This window comes from Polyodon spathula, chromosome 4 (assembly GCF_017654505.1).
Source record: "Polyodon spathula isolate WHYD16114869_AA chromosome 4, ASM1765450v1, whole genome shotgun sequence".
NCBI lineage: Eukaryota > Metazoa > Chordata > Actinopteri > Acipenseriformes > Polyodontidae > Polyodon > Polyodon spathula.
Genome location: NC_054537.1, coordinates 7,768,395 through 7,787,151, shown reverse-complemented (window position 1 = coordinate 7,787,151; position 18,757 = coordinate 7,768,395). Strand labels below are relative to the sequence as shown.

The following is an 18,757-nucleotide window of genomic DNA, read 5'->3' as shown; positions in this document are numbered from 1 at the left end:
TTCATCAGGGGTCTTGTTTACCAAATGTTACTTACATATACTGTATACACACTCCAACCCATTAAATGTTTACTGGAGTATTAAACACAGGAAAATCATAATTAATTCTTGACTATAGTAAAAATAAACTGGATAGTTAAAACATATGGTAGATCTGAGTTTCAAAATGGCATGTTTCATCAATCTTTGCAGAAGCCAAATGCGTACTGTATATGTTAGCTTTCAACAGCCTATGTTCACAGGATCATTTGGAATCTTTATTAGCAAGTCAAGACCATGTTTGCCCTTATAACACACTGATTATTCATCAGGGTGCGATTTGACGGTGAGGGTCCACTTAAAATATTCTAGTGGACTTCCTACCATAAAGTGAATACTATGCATATTTACTTATGCAGTATACTGTGACAACTGCATTTTATTTGTGTTTAAAATGTCACCTACCCAATTTATTAGTATTATTTCATTAGGCAGTCATCATAACACTACACTTTCCTGCGGTATACAAGATTTGTCCAATTGAAATGCCATATGTGGGAGTTTTATAATTTCTTAATTTTACAAGTTAATATGTGGTGTGTAGGGTGTCTCTTATTGTATGAGAGATGTTATCTCATGCAGTCTGGGCAAGAGGACCACAAAGCAAAGCTGAGCCCAAAGTTCAGCAAAATCAAGTTAAAACATAATTGCAATGCAACAGAGCAAAAGAAAGTCTTCTTGGAGCAGTTTCCTTGAATTTGCAGGTTTTTCATCCTGGCTGCATCACCACCATCACAGCACTGTTTATTGCTTGAAAAAGTAATTACTGTCACTGCTGGCTGTAAAGCAATCATATCACCCCAGAATTCCAAATTTACTGCCGGAATACCAAAGGCAACTAGTGTCATTAAATAATCTGAGCTATTGCACTATTCCAAGGAAAGTATCACAGTTGTTTAAACTGTAGAGTTTTGTCATATTGGCCATTGTAATGCCAGGGTATTTATTTATACCCTGGCATTATTTTTTTTATGTAGCTTTTTATTAGTGATACATAACCCTAACAGGCTGCTCTGCACATTTGTGGTTTAGCTGGGTGCCAAGGCAGAAGGAAAATACATGTCCTGAATTGTCTACAGGAAGATAAATACAGAAAAGAAACAGATGAAAGATTAAACTTCTATCTGTGGACTCAGCCAGATTCCTATGCTGTTTAGCACCCATTTAAACTGGCAAAGTCTTGCCATTCTAGATTTCCAATAAAAAAACAGACAGCAAATTAGGTGAATATATATTTTTTCTTCCTTTTTATATCTGTATAGATGTACTTGTAAAACATTTTGCACATTTGGCTGCAAGAGCTCTTGAAATGGTTCAGCATAGAAAAATGCACAGCATGGCTGCTATAAAACATCTACAGCAAGCACACAACTTACTGGGACAAATCTCTTTTGTAAGAATAAAAGATATTGAATGGTGCCAATAGTATCCTTCTGCCAGCCTCATTGCTTGTTATTAAAACTTGGCCAAATAAGGTCCCCTAAAGCACACAGTTAAGGCAAAGATGAACGTGCCTCTCTTTGCTGCTTTCTCCCAGCTGGGATCTGACAGACTATAAAGCAGTACTTGTTAGATATGCCAAGCCTTAGTAACCTGATAACTTTGCTCTCATTTGAAATATTAACTCCATTCAGTGGTCTAGCTCCCAAAGATTCCAAGGCTTTTTGACCTCCAGGAAAGAGTTTTAAAACATGTTCTCTCATATTGGCAGTGATACAACAAGCAGCTCACTGCTGCTTATGCATGTAGGGACCTAGCTTTAAACAGAGGTGTTGTGGCGTTAAGTGTGCAGGCAGCAGGCTGCTGTTTCCTGCTAAACAGCAGTAAATCCCAAAGAAAAAGCTGACATTGACAGCTCTGAATACAGCTCTCGAAACCTTCGCAAACAACCTATACAAGAACGAAGGTTTGCTTTGCAGAGCCTACAGTCACTAGGAAGTTGTCAAAGGCAATGTAACTGAAACATGTTTTTTAAACAGAAATAATTACATTGGACACCACTTGATAGCAAGTAGATGGAAAGCTACATATCCTGGAGTGGGTTACACTTTCATCCTAACTCCTCTAGCTAGCACTCACATCTCCAGAAATATTGCAAGCAGTAAACTAGAACACTATTAATTCAACTATAAAAAATGTATCATCATTTCTTTTTTCTCATTTACTTTTAAGCCTAAAACACACACCACGAGCTGGCATCAGTCATTTTCTGAATAATTTCAGTTGAAAATTACCTAAAATGATCATCCACATTTTGTAATTTATATAAATTTACTTCACAAAGTTTGTGTATGAGAGAGTCTCTTAATAAAAAAGCTGGCTAAAGCTATCCTCAAGGATTGATGGTTTCTGTTATGTGCAGTAAAAGGCAGCATGTGTTGAATTTGTACAAGGGACAACAAGCAAGCATATCAGTATAAAGCTGTAAGATACCAAGCGTAGATGACACATCAAGCTATAAAGCTGACAATTAATCTGTCTTCTTGTTTCACAGTTATATACTGCTGATTTCAATTTAGTTCATGTCCCTTATTTCCTTGTTAACAGATAAAAGTATTGTAACTACTTTTTTTCGTGTATGCATTTAGAAAAGACCTCAAATTACTCTAATGATAATACAAATGAGCTGTTGTGGTCTTACTGTACTTGCAAGAGTAGTCACTGTTTTGCAAGAGAACAGTACACCACACTGGCACAATCTGATTTGCATTGAAATATCAAATCAAAATTTGGAATATTTAGAAATACCACTTCACTGGTTAACATCCTTGTTGCACGTTTCCCACATACCTCCCCAATCAGCAGAAGCCAAACAAACAGGCAAACACGGACCAATCACTTACTGTCATCCTGCTTGGAAATCTAAGGGAGGCTCGAACACTCAATCAGGGGGCTAAGAGAGTATGACTTCGATGCTGTATAAGAGAGAGTCACTTTCTTTATTTACCTTTACTACTGCAAACTGAGGTTAGCGTTGTAGGCTGGCTGCCCGCCCATATTTCCACTGTAAATTCTGTTGCCTGAACAGTATATTTGATTAGGGTAAGCAATGAAGACCTGTCCTTTTGTTTACCCTGCTAGTTTGCCACAGTTTTTTGCATTTTATTATGATGTACCTTTTAATGCTAAATGCATAAAAACACACCTTCCTTGTCACCCTCTGTATCCTGACCATTCCATTATGTTGGTTTGATAAAAAACAGTTTATTATTACTGAGCTCATACTTATCATCTAAATAATAATGGAACTCAGCAGCCAATCTAAAAACTAAACTGACAAACCCTTGAAAAGGGCAAAGTAAACACAGCACTCAATGAACATTCATGGAGTATTCTGTTTACAATGTCTGAAAAAGAATACACACAGTGCCTACAGAAAGTCTACACCCCCTTGAACTTTTTTCACATTTTGTTGTGTCAGTGCCTCAGAGTTTCATGCATTTAAATAAGGGTTTTTTCCCCCACTTATCTACACACCATACTCCACACTGTTAAGGGGACAAGTTTTTATTGAGAAAACCAAATTATATATTAAAAATACAAAACTGAAAGATCATAATTGGATAAGTCTCCACCCCCCTGAGTTAATACTTGGTAGAAGCACCTTTGGCAGCAATTACAGCTGTGAGTCTGTTGGGATAGGTCTCTACCAACTTTGCACACCTAGATTTGGAAATACTTGATCATTTTTCTTTACAAAATTGTTCAAGCTCTGTCAAGTTCCTTGGGGATCATTGATGGACAGCAATCTTCAAGTCATGCGACACATTTTCAATTGGATTTAGGTCGGGGCTCTGACAGGGCCCCTCAAGGAAATTTACCTTTTTGTTCCTTAGCCACTGTAGTGTAGCTTTGGCTGTGTGCTTTAGGTCGTTGTCATGCTGAAAGGTGAACTTTTGTCCCAGTTTCAGCTTTCTTGCAGAGAGTAGCAGGCTTTCCTCAAGGACTTCTCTGTACTTTGCTCCATTCATTTTAGCTTCTATCCTGACAAGTGCCCCAGTCTCTGCTGATGAGAAACCGCCCCCTAACATGATGCTGCTACCACCGTCAGACCACAAAGAATTTTGCCACATGGCTACAGAATCAAGGTTCATGAGTGTTTTTTTGCATACTTCAAACATGATTCAAGGTGGGCTTTCTTGAGTAATGGAGTAATTTTTTTATACCCATCCCTGATCTGTGCCTTTGTCCCGGAGTTCTTCTGAAAACACCTTGGTGCTCATGGTTGAGTCTTTGCTTTGAAATGCACTACGCAGCAGTGGGAACCTACAGAAACTGCTGAATTTATCCTGAAATCATGTGAATCTCTACAATTTAACACAGGTGGAGACCACTTAACTTGGTGTGTGATTTTGAAGGCGATTGGTTACACCTGAGCTCATTTAGAATTGCTATTACAAGGGGGGTGGACACTTATCCAACCAAGCTATTTCAGTTTTTATTTTTAATTAATTTTCTACAAATTTCTAGAATATTTTTTTACTTGGAAGTTGTGAGGTAGGCTGTGTAGATAAATGGAAAAAAACATACCATTTTAATGCATTTTAATTCCAGGCTATAAGGCAACAAAAAGTGAACATTTTGAAAGGGGGTGTAGACTTTCTATAGACACTGTATATTTAGATAATTATTTTCCTTAGAAGCGTAGCGTAATTCAGAAACAATGCAAATAGTCATTGGATTTGAATGAATACAATATTAAGATTCCAAAATTAAATCACTCTGTAGTGTTGAATATACGAAAAATGATTCAACGCTACAACACTCATTCGTAGATCATAAAGCAATGACAGATTAAAAAAAAAATAAATCTTTGTAAATAGTTATTTAAATTGTGATGACATTGTACTTACACCAAATAACCATGCTTCAATTCCCCTGTGTAAAATGTGACCTTATTACAAATAATATTGAGCAATTTGCTTATTCTCTTGCCAGTCTTCCCTTTTATAGAGCTTAAGTAATAGAAATCTGTCCAAAAACTAATGTATTTTCCAGAGTAAAAAAATGTTTTTAAAAAAATGTAATTTCCTCTTCTAGCTTAAGGGAATGAGTTATACACCATTACGAATACTGGGAAATAAAGTTACTTGCTGAAAAAGGTACTGCAATGAATTCATGGTCCTAATGAAACCATAAGAGGTCATTAAGCACCATGTGGGTGTAGAAGGTTGAGTGAGAGCTTTTCAATGATTCAAAAATTTATTTAAAATATCATAAAACAGGTTGGCATTCATTTGGGATTTATACCCAAATCAACTAGAAGGAAAATGCATAATGTCCATATATATATATATATATATATATATATATATATATATATATATATATATATATATATATATATATAAAAACTCGCCACATAGGCTCGCTCGGGTTCTTTTCCCTTCCAAACCACGACCAGACATGGGATTTGAAAGAACAGTGCTGACATGCACTTTTAATTACAAAAATAAACAAAACAAAAACAAACACCTATCTCCTCTGGAGCTCTAACTAAACAATTCTGCAGGTCCCTGACTAGCTCGCAGAACGGCTAAGCCGTTTACCTAGCATAAAACAAAATAACCACACAGGTTAAATACAGCACATACATTTTATGACTGCTCGGGAACAGAGCACACCTTCTGCTCCCTTCGACTCAGCAGTCCTGAGCAAACTGATTGCACCTCTTAAATACCTGATCCTAATTTACAATGACCCCCAGGTGGAGGGGATAATTAACAATAAACTAATTAAAGGAAAACGTGCATTCACACATGTTTTTAGCAGGGAGGCTATTAATCCCCTTCCTAGGCACCTACATTACATATATATATATATATATATATATATATATATATATATAATATATATATATATATATATATATATATACACATACATACACATACATACACACACACTGAACAAAAATATAAACACAACATGTGTTGGTCCCATGTTTCATGAGCTAAAATAAAAGATCCCTGAAATTTTCCATACATACAAAAAACTTATTTCTCTCAAATTTTGTGCACAAATTTATTTACATCCCTATTAGTCAGCATTTCTCCTTTGCCAACATAATCCATCCACCTGACAGGTGTGGCATATCATGAAGCTAATTAAACAGCATGATCATTACACAGGTGCACCTTGTGCTGGGGACAATAAAAGGCCACTCTAAAATGTGCAGTTTTGTCACACAACACAATGCCACAGATGTCTCAAGTTTTGAGGAAGCGTGCAATTGGAATGCTGACTGCAGGAATGTCCACCAGAGCTGTTGCCAGAGAATTGAATGTTCATTTCTCTGCAATCCTCCACATAAGCCTCCTCCAACGTCGTTTTAGAGAATTTGGCAGTACGTCCAAACAGCCTCACAACTGCAGACCACGTGTAACCACGCCAGCACAGGACCTCCACGCCCGGCTTCTTCACCTGCAGGATCATCTGAGACCAGCCACTCGGACAGCTGATGAAACTGTGGGTTTGCATAACCGAAGAATTTCTGCACAAACTGTCAGAAACCGTCTCAGGGAAGCTCATCTGCGTGCTCGTGGTCCTTACCAGGGTCTTGACCTGACTGCAGTTCGGCGTCGTAACCGACTTCAGTGGGCAAATGCTCACCTTCGATGGCCACTGGCACGCTGGAGAAGTGTGCTCTTCACGGTTTCAACTGTACCGGGCAGATGGCAGACAACGTGTATGGTGTCATTTGGGTGAGCAGTTTGCTGACGTCAACGTTGTGAACAGATTGCCCCATGGTGGCGGTGGGGTTATGGTATGGGCAGGCATAAGCTACGGACAACGAACACAATTGCATTTTATCTATGGCAATTTGAATGCACAGAGATACCGTGATGAGATCCTGAGGCCCATTGTCGTGCCATTCATCCGCCCCATCACCTCATGTTTCAGCATGATAATGCACGGCCCCATGTCGCAAGGATCTGTACACAATTCCTGGAAGCTGAAAATGTCCCAGTTTTTCCATGGCCTGCATACTCACCAGACATGTCACCCATTGAGCATGTTTGGGATGCTCTGGATCGACGTGTATGACAGCGTGTTCCAGTTCCCACCAATATACAGCAACATCGCACAGCCATTGAAGAGGAGTGGGACAAAATTAAACAGGCCACAATCAACAGCCTGATCAACTCCATGTGAAGGAGATGTGTCGTGCTGCATGAGGCAAATGGTGGTCACGGCAGATACTGACTGGTTTTCTGATCCACACCCCTACCATTTTTTTAAGGTATCTGTGACCAACAGATGCATATCTGTATTCCCAGTCATGAAATCCATAGATAAGGGCCTATGAATTTATTTCAATTGACTGATTTCCTTATATGAACTGTCACTCAGTAAAATCTTTTAAATTGTTGCATGTCGCGCAAATATTTGTGTTCAGTATAATATATTATATATATATAATATAATAGATATATATATATAATTGGAGTTATTAGGCAGAAGACAGCAGTTGAAGTTCAACAGGTGCAGCTTTATTTACAGTGAAACACAAACTCAATATGTAGGGATAGAAAGAAAATAAAATCCTAGCCCACTGCTCGGGCCCTAGTCTCACTGTTTCGATCCCTACTCTTAGAAGTGGGTTTGGGCTAGCCCGACCCCACTGAAATGAACACACAGAGTCCTTCTTAGAGCAGTACCTAGCTGTGGTCTTTCCAGGAGTCCTTCTCCTGCAATCCCCTCCACGGCCACCAGGAGGTGTTCAGGTACTGGTTCAAATCAACAAGAACTTGTCTTTTAGCCAGATTACCAAAACCTGGATAATCTCTACCCAGAATCACCTGGTGGGGCAGCCTGGGGATTACACCTATCCTCTCCCTTGTTCCACACCATTCCAAGAGATTTTAATGTGAGCTTTAGGGTAATATTTCACATCCCCATGGATGCAAGTGATTCCAGTATATATACAGTACTGTGCAAAAGCTTTAGGCAGGTGTGAAAAAAATGCTGTAAAGTAAGAATGTTAATAGTTTATATTTATCAATTAACAAAATGCAAAGTGAGTGAACAGAAGAAAAATATACATCAAATCAATATTTGGTGTGACCACCCTTTGCCTTCAAAACAGCATCAATTCATCTAGGTACACTTGCACACAGTTTTTGAAGGAACTTGGCAGGTAGGTTGGCCCAAACATCTTGGAGAACTGACCACACAGTTCTTCTGTGGATTTAGGCAGCCTCAAGTCTTCCATGAAGGCCACTTCTGACCAGACCTCTCCAGACAGTAGATGGGTGTACCAGGGTCCCACTGTTTTCTGGCAATTCTGAGCCGATGGCATTGCTGGACATCTTCCGATTGCGAAGGGAAGTAAGCATGATGTGCCTTTCATCTGCTGCAGTAAGTTTCCTTGGCTGACCACTGCGTCTACTGTCCTCAACGTTGCCCGTTTCTTTGTGCTTCTTCAAAAGAGCTTGGACAGCACATCTGGAAATCCCTGTCTGCCTTGAAATTTCTGCCTGGGACAGACCTTGTTGATGCAGTATAACTACCTTGTGTCTTGTTGCTGTGCTCAGTCTTGCCATGGTGTATGACTTCAACAACCTCACCTTGTTAGCTGAGTTTGGCTGTTCCTCACCCAGTTTTATTCCTCCTACACAGCTGTTTCTGTTTCAGTTAATGATAGTGTTTCAACCTACATATTGAATTGATGATCATTAGCACCAGTTTGGTATAATTGTTTAATCATACACCTGACTATATGCCTACAAAATCCCTGACTTTGTGCAAGTGTACCTAGAAGAATGATGCTGTTTTGAAGGCAAAGGGTGGTCACACCAAATATGGATTTGATTTAGATTTTTCTTCTGTTCACTCACTTTGCATTTAGTTAATTGATAAATATAATCTATTAACATGTCTATTTTCGAAAGCATTCTTACTTTACAGCATTTTTCACACCTGCCTAAAACTTTTGCACAGTACTGTATAAGTGAGATAACACATTTTAACTTCCTGAATTATTTTACTCACTCACATGATATGTTCATTTTCCACTTAAATATATATCTCCATTGTTAATAATAATAAAAAAAAACCTGTGCACTGATAGATAACACTTAAAAGTAAAAGCTATTCATATTCAAGCTCGAAGCTTTAATTCATAAATGACAGTATCCCGTATGAAGTCCCATGATGATTAATTCAAAGGCTAAGATATTACTGACATAGTTCATTTGAGGATATCTTGTTATTGTTATCTCTTGATGATATCCTGTATCTTAAAATGGACTACTATACAAAATTGACCATGCTTTTTAACAGTCTTATTAATGAAAGTACGTTATTATTGTTATAAGTTATAATACCTGCAATTGCACATGAATAATAGTATAATACCATAAGAACATAAGAAAGTTTACAAACGAGAGGAGGCCATTCGGCCCATCTTGCTCTTTTGGTTGTTAGTAGCTTATTGATCCCAGAATCTCATCAAGCAGCTTCTTGAAGGATCCCAGGGTGTCAGCTTCAACAACATTACTGGGAAGTTGATTCCAGACCCTCACAATTCTCTGTGTAAAAAAGTGCCTCCTATTTTCTGTTCTGAATGCCCCTTTGTCTAATCTCCATTTGTGACCCCTGGTCCTTGTTTCTTTTTTCAGGCTGAAAAAGTCCCTTGGGTCGACACTGTCAATACCTTTTAGAATTTTGAATGCTTGAATTAGGTCGCCACGTAGTCTTCTTTGTCCAAGACTGAACAGATTCAATTCTTTTAGCCTGTCTGTATATGACATGCCTTTTAAGCCCGGAATAATTCTGGTCGCTCTTCTTTGCACTCTTTCTAGAGCAGCAATATCTTTTTTATAGCGAGGTGACCAAAACTGCACACAATATTCAAGATGAGGTCTTACTAGTGCATTGTACAGTTTTAACATTACTTCCCTTGATTTAAATTCGTCACTTTTCACAATGTATCCGAGCATCTTGTTAGCCTTTTTTATAGCTTCCCCACATTGTCTAGATGAAGACATTTCTGAGTCAACAAAAACTCCTAGGTCTTTGATGTCTATCATAAACTTGTATTGTGTACAGTACTGTGATGAATAATGGTTTCCCCTGCTAATTATACAACACAAGGACAGGACAAAACACACACACATACACACAATCTAATTCATACAAGGTACTGCTCAGCATGTATTAGCCCTGTGATTGGTAAATTGACAGTGATCCATAATCCTCTTTTATCTGACTGCCCATCGACTTGTCAATTAGTCATGCAACACTGAGTGGTGCTAACAGTGGTGACAAGATTGCAAATTTAACAGTTACTTTTTCTTCGTGTTAATGGCAAGCACAGTGCTCTCCTACTGTTTTTAGAAACACAAGCTTTGCTTGTTTGAATAGCCCCACACTGTAGTAACTGAATATTCAATTTTTCTTAAAATAAAAAACAAGGAAATGAGATCTAAATTATTGAATCCTCTCAATATCAAAAGCTGTGAGCAGCATCAACATATGGGAAGACATCCAGTTGAGATGGAACTTTCTAAGGACATTCTTTTTCCCTGACATATTTGTTACTTCAATATCTTCTCTAACCATGTGTAAACAAATGTCTTGTTTGATCTGCCACTATTACACATGTTCTCTGTAGAGAAATTAGCTCATCGCAGGGTTTGTAAATGACTAGCAAAAACAAATAAATAAATCGTGTGGTATTTAGAGGGCAATATATTTCCATTTAGATATTTACCAGTCACCATACTTTATGGATCTGGCGCTCAGAGTTAAAGAGAAAACTTTTGCTAATCGGACAGAACTCTCTTGGAATACCAATAGTTCAGTTATAATTAGAGTTTAGACACCGGGTGGATATTGCTGTGTGCAATCTCTCAAAGAAATGTTTTATGATTTTGTTGGTGCATCCAGCTTTTTCTTTAAATGCATCAATTTCTAAAATGGCCATAATTGTCCCTCGTAAGTAGAAGGTATTTTCTAATTATCCAGCATTTAACGTGTTGATTCCTCAGTTATTCTTTAGATCAGTTTAGCTGGAGTGGCTACACAGACATCTGGAGGCTTAGGACTGAATTATACAAAGTCTTTATTGTTAACTATGTGCTCTGTGCAATCCTGTATGTCATTATATATTTTAATCTATTGATTTTCCCCATTAAAATACACATTTAATTACAATCAGCAACTTAATTACCCAAAGCTATTTTCATAGTTTGACGCACGATGCACACCGTAATAATTACTGACTATAAATTATATTCAGTAATGTACATTTAGCTTGCTGCTCAGAAGACAATTTACTCACATATTTTTAAAAAGAGGCACTCGTTCTTCTCTAAAGCATTTTCACATGTATAAGCGTCTTACGTCTGTTAAAATTGACTATTATCAGTACTTACAAAGCAAACAGAAGAACCATTACATAAATTGTGCTTCTCTTTCGGATCCTTTATACAAAACCTTCTCTAACTATGCTTACAGCCTTAGCCATAAAGAAAATACAACACTTAAAAAAAAAACATAGAAATGTATATACAGTAATATTACACTGCAAGTTATAACTTATTTTTACTGCATCACCACATAAAAATGGTAATTGCCAGTTACACTGGTCTGGTTTTTCAGTCAGGAAGAAAATATCTTCTTCAGCTTAGCCTTCAAGAAAACAAAAATCACAATCCAACTGGCTACCTTGACAGCAGGCACGCATATGTATTGTCAGTATTTGTTCTGCATTGCAATAAAACATACTCTCTGGTTTTCTGCTGCCCTCAGCATGAAACAATACATCTGCTACACATGGTCTACCGTAAGAGTCACCTTTGTTTAAAAAACGTAAATCTGTTTAACACAGCTGGAAAATATTGTCTCCAAGTGAGGTGTTAAATTTGTCTATGTTTTCTTTCAAGACAACACTTCCTCAGCACTGCCACAAACAAGCTAAGACAGAATGTTGCTTCCACTTTCAAATGTAACTAACAGCAACAGTTGCCCAAGATACCGTATTTGAATTTCTTTCTCATGGCATTTAAAGTGTACAAGAGAAATGGCACTAGGCATACTGTGTAATGTTTACTTTCCTGAATTCACATGACTCGAAGAATATTTAACCATGTTTCCATCTCTTTTCTGATTCATTTGTCAATGTCTTTATAGTAGTTACATGTATTATTATTATTATTATTATTATTATTATTATTATTATTATTATTATTATTATTTTCCATCTGATATATCTAGAAAAGCAGAGCTTTTTGAAACTTTGGTCACTGTTAGAACATACAGTAAATTATGTAATAGAAGAACATAAAAGAAGGAATAATCTTGCAAAGAAGACTTTTTGATGTCAGTTTTGTAGTATGTTGGTTACATTAACAAACCAACACATTCAAACTAAAAATGTTGAAAAACAAGAAATTACTAAGACTTACCTCTATTTAAAAAAGCAACAACATATAAATACCTTTAGGGATAGCAACCTATAGTTAAATCTTGAAACAATTCATATTGTAGATTCTAGTAAAAGGAATAGATATTTTAATAATGCTCTCAAGCAGAATTAAACCTTTACCTTTTTCATTATTTAAAATTTGACACGCATGTAACATTTAGGGTTTTTTTTCACATTACCCACATCACAATGTTCTGTTGGGTGTTCATTTTAAATACAATTATTATTTCGTCCTTTATTTCTTGGTAAATTCAAAAAAAAAATAAAGTCAGCTGAATCAAAGCTTGAGGTTGTAGGGGCTCCTTGTTTAAAAAATAAGGGCCACCATCTGCTGATTTGTGTGGTTATAGCATCCTCTTCTACTAATTTCATAGATTTATGTTTTCTTAGTCGACCACATTTTGTTTATTAACTATTAATTCTTATTTTTTACCTTACACATTTACATGCATGAAACACCAAGTTTATTAAACTATGTATGTTTTGCAACTCACCTTCACCACTGCATTTTCATGCATGGTGATGCAGTTGTTTGGGTCTCTTGAAAGCTGAAAAAGGGCCTGTGCTGTTGCTCGATGGACTGAAGTGTCCTGTGAATTCAGGTAATGCACTAGAGGGGCAACAGCACCAGCCCCCCCAAAGGAAACTCTGTTGCTGCCCCACATACAGCACTGAGCTATAGCCTCGGCCAAGTGACGACGCAGTTTATCATCAGTCTGCAGAAAAAAAAAAGACAATCCTGATATGTGCTTTTTCAAATTCATTTCTGCAATCCCAAATATTGTTAATTCCAAATGCAATAAACATTCAAGTTTCTGCTTTAACCGTGAAAAAATAAACATACAACTTCATTAAACAAAAACAAAAAACAGTTTACTTACAGTGCTTGTCAGTTTGGCCAGCATTGGAACAACTCCATGATCTGTTATTACCGCCAGATTTTCTTCATCTTTGGCTATTTTGGCTATGGCAGCACATACACCTGCAAGCACTTCTTTATTATCAGAATTTAACAAATTAACAATAAGCTCCAGTCCACCAACAAAGGAGCGCACCATTTCACCTGCATCCTAAACAAAAAGACAGAAAAAAATGTTCTTGAGTCTTTATTAGTAATTCATTAATAAATGGCACGGATTGCTCAATAAAAACTTTTGCATAGATTTTATACCCGATATCCTGATATATATATATATATATATATATATATACAGTACTGTGCAAAAGTTTTAGGCAGGTGTGAAAAAATGCTGTAAAGTAAGAATGCTTTCAAAAATAGACATGCTAATAGATTATATTTATCAATTAACTAAATGCAAAGTGAGTGAACAGAAGAAAAATCTAAATCAAATCCATATTTGGTGTGACCACCCTTTGCCTTCAAAACAGCATCAATTCTATGTCTGGGATTACATGAAGAAGGAGAAGCAACTGAGGCTGCCTAAATCCACAGAAGAACTGTTCGGCCAACCTACCTGCCGAGTTCCTTCAAAAACTGTGTGCAAGTGTATCTAGAAGAATTGATGCTGTTTTGAAGGCAAAGGGTGATCACACCAAATATTGATTTGATGTAGATTTTTCTTCTGTTCAATCACTTTGCATTTAGTTAATCGATAATATAAACTATTAACATGTCTATTTTTGAAAGCATTCTTACTTTACAGCATTTTTTCACACCTGCCTAAAACGTTTGCAAAGTACTGTATATAGCTTAAATAAAGTACCACATTACAAAATCACACTACATATTTATAAAAAGGGGAGTAAATTAATAAGCAGGAGTAAACTTTGATACAAAGTTTTATTATTTCAGATGCACCAAAACAGATATGTAAATCATATTTCAGTTAACTCCTATATTCATGCCACTCAAGCAAAAGAGTTTGCGTTTAGACTGCAGAGAATATGTACTCTTAAACAAGGCGTGTTAGTACCGGGCATCCATTACCGGTTGCTAACTTAAACCAGATGCCTGTTATCTAAATTACTGCACAAGAAATATCAAAATCCTTCACTGTATATTTAGAATGCAATGTTTAGCTATTGTCACTGACTGAGCACCAGAAATCACAGAAATACCATGAACCCCAAATAACTGGTGCTGTAAACATTAGACAAACATTGACTATGTTCATAACATAAAAACATGTTGTAAATGGTATGCTATTGTGCTTCCTTTTTAATATGATATTTACAACAAATGTGTCTGTGGCATGAGGTGGGCGTCATTGTATTTTAATTGAGGTGTGACTGAGTTAAAATGGTAGCGTTCAAGTTAAAATTAAAAGTACATTTGGGACATACGGTATAGAAAAATAAATATAAAACATACTTACTGTTAACGATATAGTAAAGCAAAATAGCACAGAACAATCTCTTTAAAAAAAACAGCCTATTATAACGATTCAGTTAAATGGAGTGTGAAAGGGTAGCGTCACGGCCCAGGCTGGTTACCCTCAGTACAGGCAGCATGTGCAGTATAAGCAGCATGTGCAGTATAAGCGCAAGAGCGTGTATTTATTAACAAAAACAAAAGGGTTAAAGAAACAAAACAATTATCAAACAAAAAGAAACATGCAACTGCTATTTTAGTGCTTTAGCTGTGAGCACACGCTGCTACTCACAGCCTTTACCGCCCTACTTCCCCTTGCTTTTATACCATGTAGCTGAGACCTGATTGATGGATCATTCATTCAATCAACACCCAGCCACATCCCACACGTGTATTCTGCAGGGATGGAATTAACCCCATCCCTGCCAAACAAAATCAAAACACACCCACAGTATCTACCTGTGCAGGCTTCCTCTGTGTGTGTGTGTGTGTGTGTGTGTGTGTGTGTGTGTGTGTGTGTGTGTGTGTGTGTGTGTGTGTGTGTATATATATATATATATATATATATATATATATATATATATATATATATATATATATATATATATGCACACTATTTATTTAGCACATACTGGTTTCTTTTTAAATCTTTTGCTTTTAACAAGTGCCATTTTGCCCATTCTGTAAAGCTGCAGTGATTGTAGGCTATAGCCTACCCCTTAATACGTGGCTCGAATTCCATCTCAAGGCTGAAATTGATCCCACAACATCGGGTTTATAAAGCGGCTATTTTGTACCACCTGTTGTTTTTTAAGAATGCACAAAACCTCAGCTATTACAAAAGCTGACATCATACAGATCTGCTTTGGAGGAGGATTGCATGTGATATATCATGCTAAATTGGTTGGCTTTTATGAAATAGATTAAGACAACAATCCAGTTCTAACTTCCAATTAAAATTAGGGCTTTCTGTCTAGAACAGGGATCTCCAACCCTGGTCCTGGAGAGACCCAATGCTGCAGGACTTGTAGTATTACATTTCAGTAACCTGGTTGATTCCTGTTCATAAGTGGAAAAGAGTTCCAAAAAAATAAAGAAAAAGTAAATGTCTGGAAACACCATACTGGTATATTAATATTTATTGAAATGGTAATGGTAATAGTCTAAAGGCAATGGTAGATCAGCACATTATTACCTTTATAGATTGAAAGGAGAAAAAAAATCTCGCAATTCCAGTGAACAGTGATTTAAATACCTTTGTTGTTTTGTTTAATAAAATGGATGAAAATCACCCTGTGAAGTGCTACAAAACATTTAGAAAAATGAGTTCCTGCACTTTTAAGACAAGTCTGGGATTTTAGATTGGGATAACTAGTGCCCCACAACCTCAATAAAAATTTTATGTTATCTCAAGAGAGAATTGTGGTTTCAGAATGTAAAACAAAACTAAAATATTACAAGGTCAGTTTGCATTACTTTAAAATTAGAGATTGACTTGATTAGAAAATGTAATGGTTTTGCTCAAACCAATAATTAATTGTTTAATAAAAATGTTCTGCAATGGCTTACAGTATATGCAGTAGTTACTGGTGTGTTTCTTCACAGCAACTGAAAAAATACACAACAGCTTGTCATGTATGTAAAAGCCTATATATTGTACAGCATATTTACTACTTATTTGTTAATCGTGAATTGTATCTTTAAAAAAAACAACAACAACAAACAAAAAACATTGTTCAGTTTCTATTTCATATCTGAAATGAGAACTTTAGGTCTTGAAAGCCATTGTTTTTTTTGTTTGTTTTAAATATAATTCATCTCATCCGATTACAGTGTAAAACCTTTTGTTGTACTTGTACATCTCCTATGTGGATTAGCACAGTTTATCCTACACAATACATAATGGGTACAAATGGGTGAGTTTTTTGACAGTCACCCAATTCACTTATATATATTTGGCCTTTTACTGAACAGGCTTTGCTTGTTCCTCCTGTTTTAAAGCATGTAAAATGATCTATCCATTGACAATGTATATATTAGAATTGATGCAAAAGGAATGCCTACATGTTCTGTATGTATGCCCCAAGTCTCGGGAGGCTATTAGCCCTCAGGATCAATCATACTATAATTCCCAGTGCAAAACTCAGCACATGATCATGATCATTTATCAATAACCGTTTCTAAATTAATGCTTCTTTACATCTGGAATTTATGAAGCACCCAATACTATATGATACAAGATGAAAACCCACCCCATAAATATGTTTTCGTTCCACAAATATCCCTATTTTTTGGCCCAATCATTTTGATTTGCTGTTTTAACTATTGGTCAGCATTGATCTTTGTCAAATGGGTTTTTATATTTAGTTATTATCTGGGGTGAATTAAACATGAAAAAAAGTAATTTTAATATGTAGTCTGAATGATACGAAATAACTTGGCTGTAGTGTGAGCTATTATTGTCAGACTTAGTCCAAAACACATGTCCTATAGTCTGCAGATACTGTAGCTTAGTCACAACAATTTCAATATAAATCATCCCTAAATATAATATAAAAGTCATAATCTTAAGTTTGAAGGTAAAACAAAAATGTTTTAATCAAATTGTTTTTACAAATGTAAATCCTTTTCAAATGTTTACTGGGGTCTCGTGTTTCTCTGTTGCACAGTTTGTAATATTTTTTTAAGTTACACGAGTCTAACAAGACTTGAGCCTGTCACAACCGATCAGTCAGTTCCGATTCATTTGCCCAAAAATGTAAAGGTATGGTTAAACTTATTTTTTTGTCTTAAAGGTATCTGCCCAAAATTGACAATATAAACTACTGTATGTCTGACTCAACAGTATACAATATGCTTAATCCATATAGTAATTGACAATGAACAAATTAGACTATAATCACATTACTTTCTCTAACTACTTAGAAGACAACTGATGAAGAAGTTTGCAGTTCTATAAATAAAAGTGGTTATAACAGATGGTTCCTCAAAGTTTTTTTTTTTTTTTTTTTTTTTTTTTTTTTTCTTTTGTTTTTATTTTTATATATTTATTTATATATATATATATATATATATATATATATATATATATATATATATATATATATATATATATATATATATATATATATATTGTACATCTCCTATGTAATATATATACCTATATTATATATATATAATGGATATATATATATATATATATATATATATATATATATATATTATAGTCTGGTAAACAGACACCTGTCAAAAAAGATTCTCTGCTCTTTCTCAAACTTTTTTTGTGCCTTTGGTGACAGGTCTTGTTGTTTGATGGTCTCTCCAAATGTGGCAATGTTCAGGGTTTTTATTTTTTTTTCATCTTATTGGGAAGATTTAAGCCTTTGTTAAATTGAAGCAGCTTTACAACAATAATAATAATAAAATGCGGAAAAGGACAGTGACTTTTCATCAATGGCAGTATTTTTTAACCCTTATAATATAAAACAACCCCACCCCCTTCCTCTCATTGAGACAGCACCTTATGTGTGTGTGTGTGTGTGTGTGTGTGTGTGTGTGTGTGTGTGTGTGTGTGTGTGTGTGTGTGTATATATATATATATATATATATATATATATATATATATATATATATATATATATATATATATATATATAGATATAGTTACTGTACCTTTGCATTTTCAATGCAGGGACATATTGCCCATGCTGCACTTGCTTGAACATCTGGATTTTGATTTTTCAACAAGGACCATAATAAGCGGACTCCATCCAAACGGTCAATGATTCTGTAGAATGGGAAAAGACAACATAATACAGTTTAAAACAAACCTAAAATAATTGGTTAAATACAATATAATTTAAAACAAAGATTGTAGTCTAGCCAACTGAAATCCTTATTTCAGAAACCCCCCATTGCGCCAGAGCCAATGCCAAATGCTCCCTTCGGAGTCC

The 18,757-nt window shown here is 35.8% G+C and overlaps 1 protein-coding gene across 2 annotated transcripts in view; it reads right to left on the bottom strand.

Moving 5' to 3' along the window:
• The window catches only part of LOC121314109 (outer dynein arm-docking complex subunit 2-like), a 68,661-nt gene that overhangs the window by 2,600 nt on the left and 47,304 nt on the right, over positions 1-18,757 (bottom strand). For both annotated transcript variants that reach the window (XM_041247019.1, XM_041247020.1), the window contains 3 exons: positions 18,477-18,591; positions 13,354-13,542; positions 12,967-13,188 (listed from right to left, as the gene is read on the bottom strand). In XM_041247019.1, the coding sequence (XP_041102953.1) occupies positions 12,967-13,188; positions 13,354-13,542; positions 18,477-18,591 (526 nt within the window). The remainder of the gene's footprint in view (positions 1-12,966; positions 13,189-13,353; positions 13,543-18,476; positions 18,592-18,757) is intronic.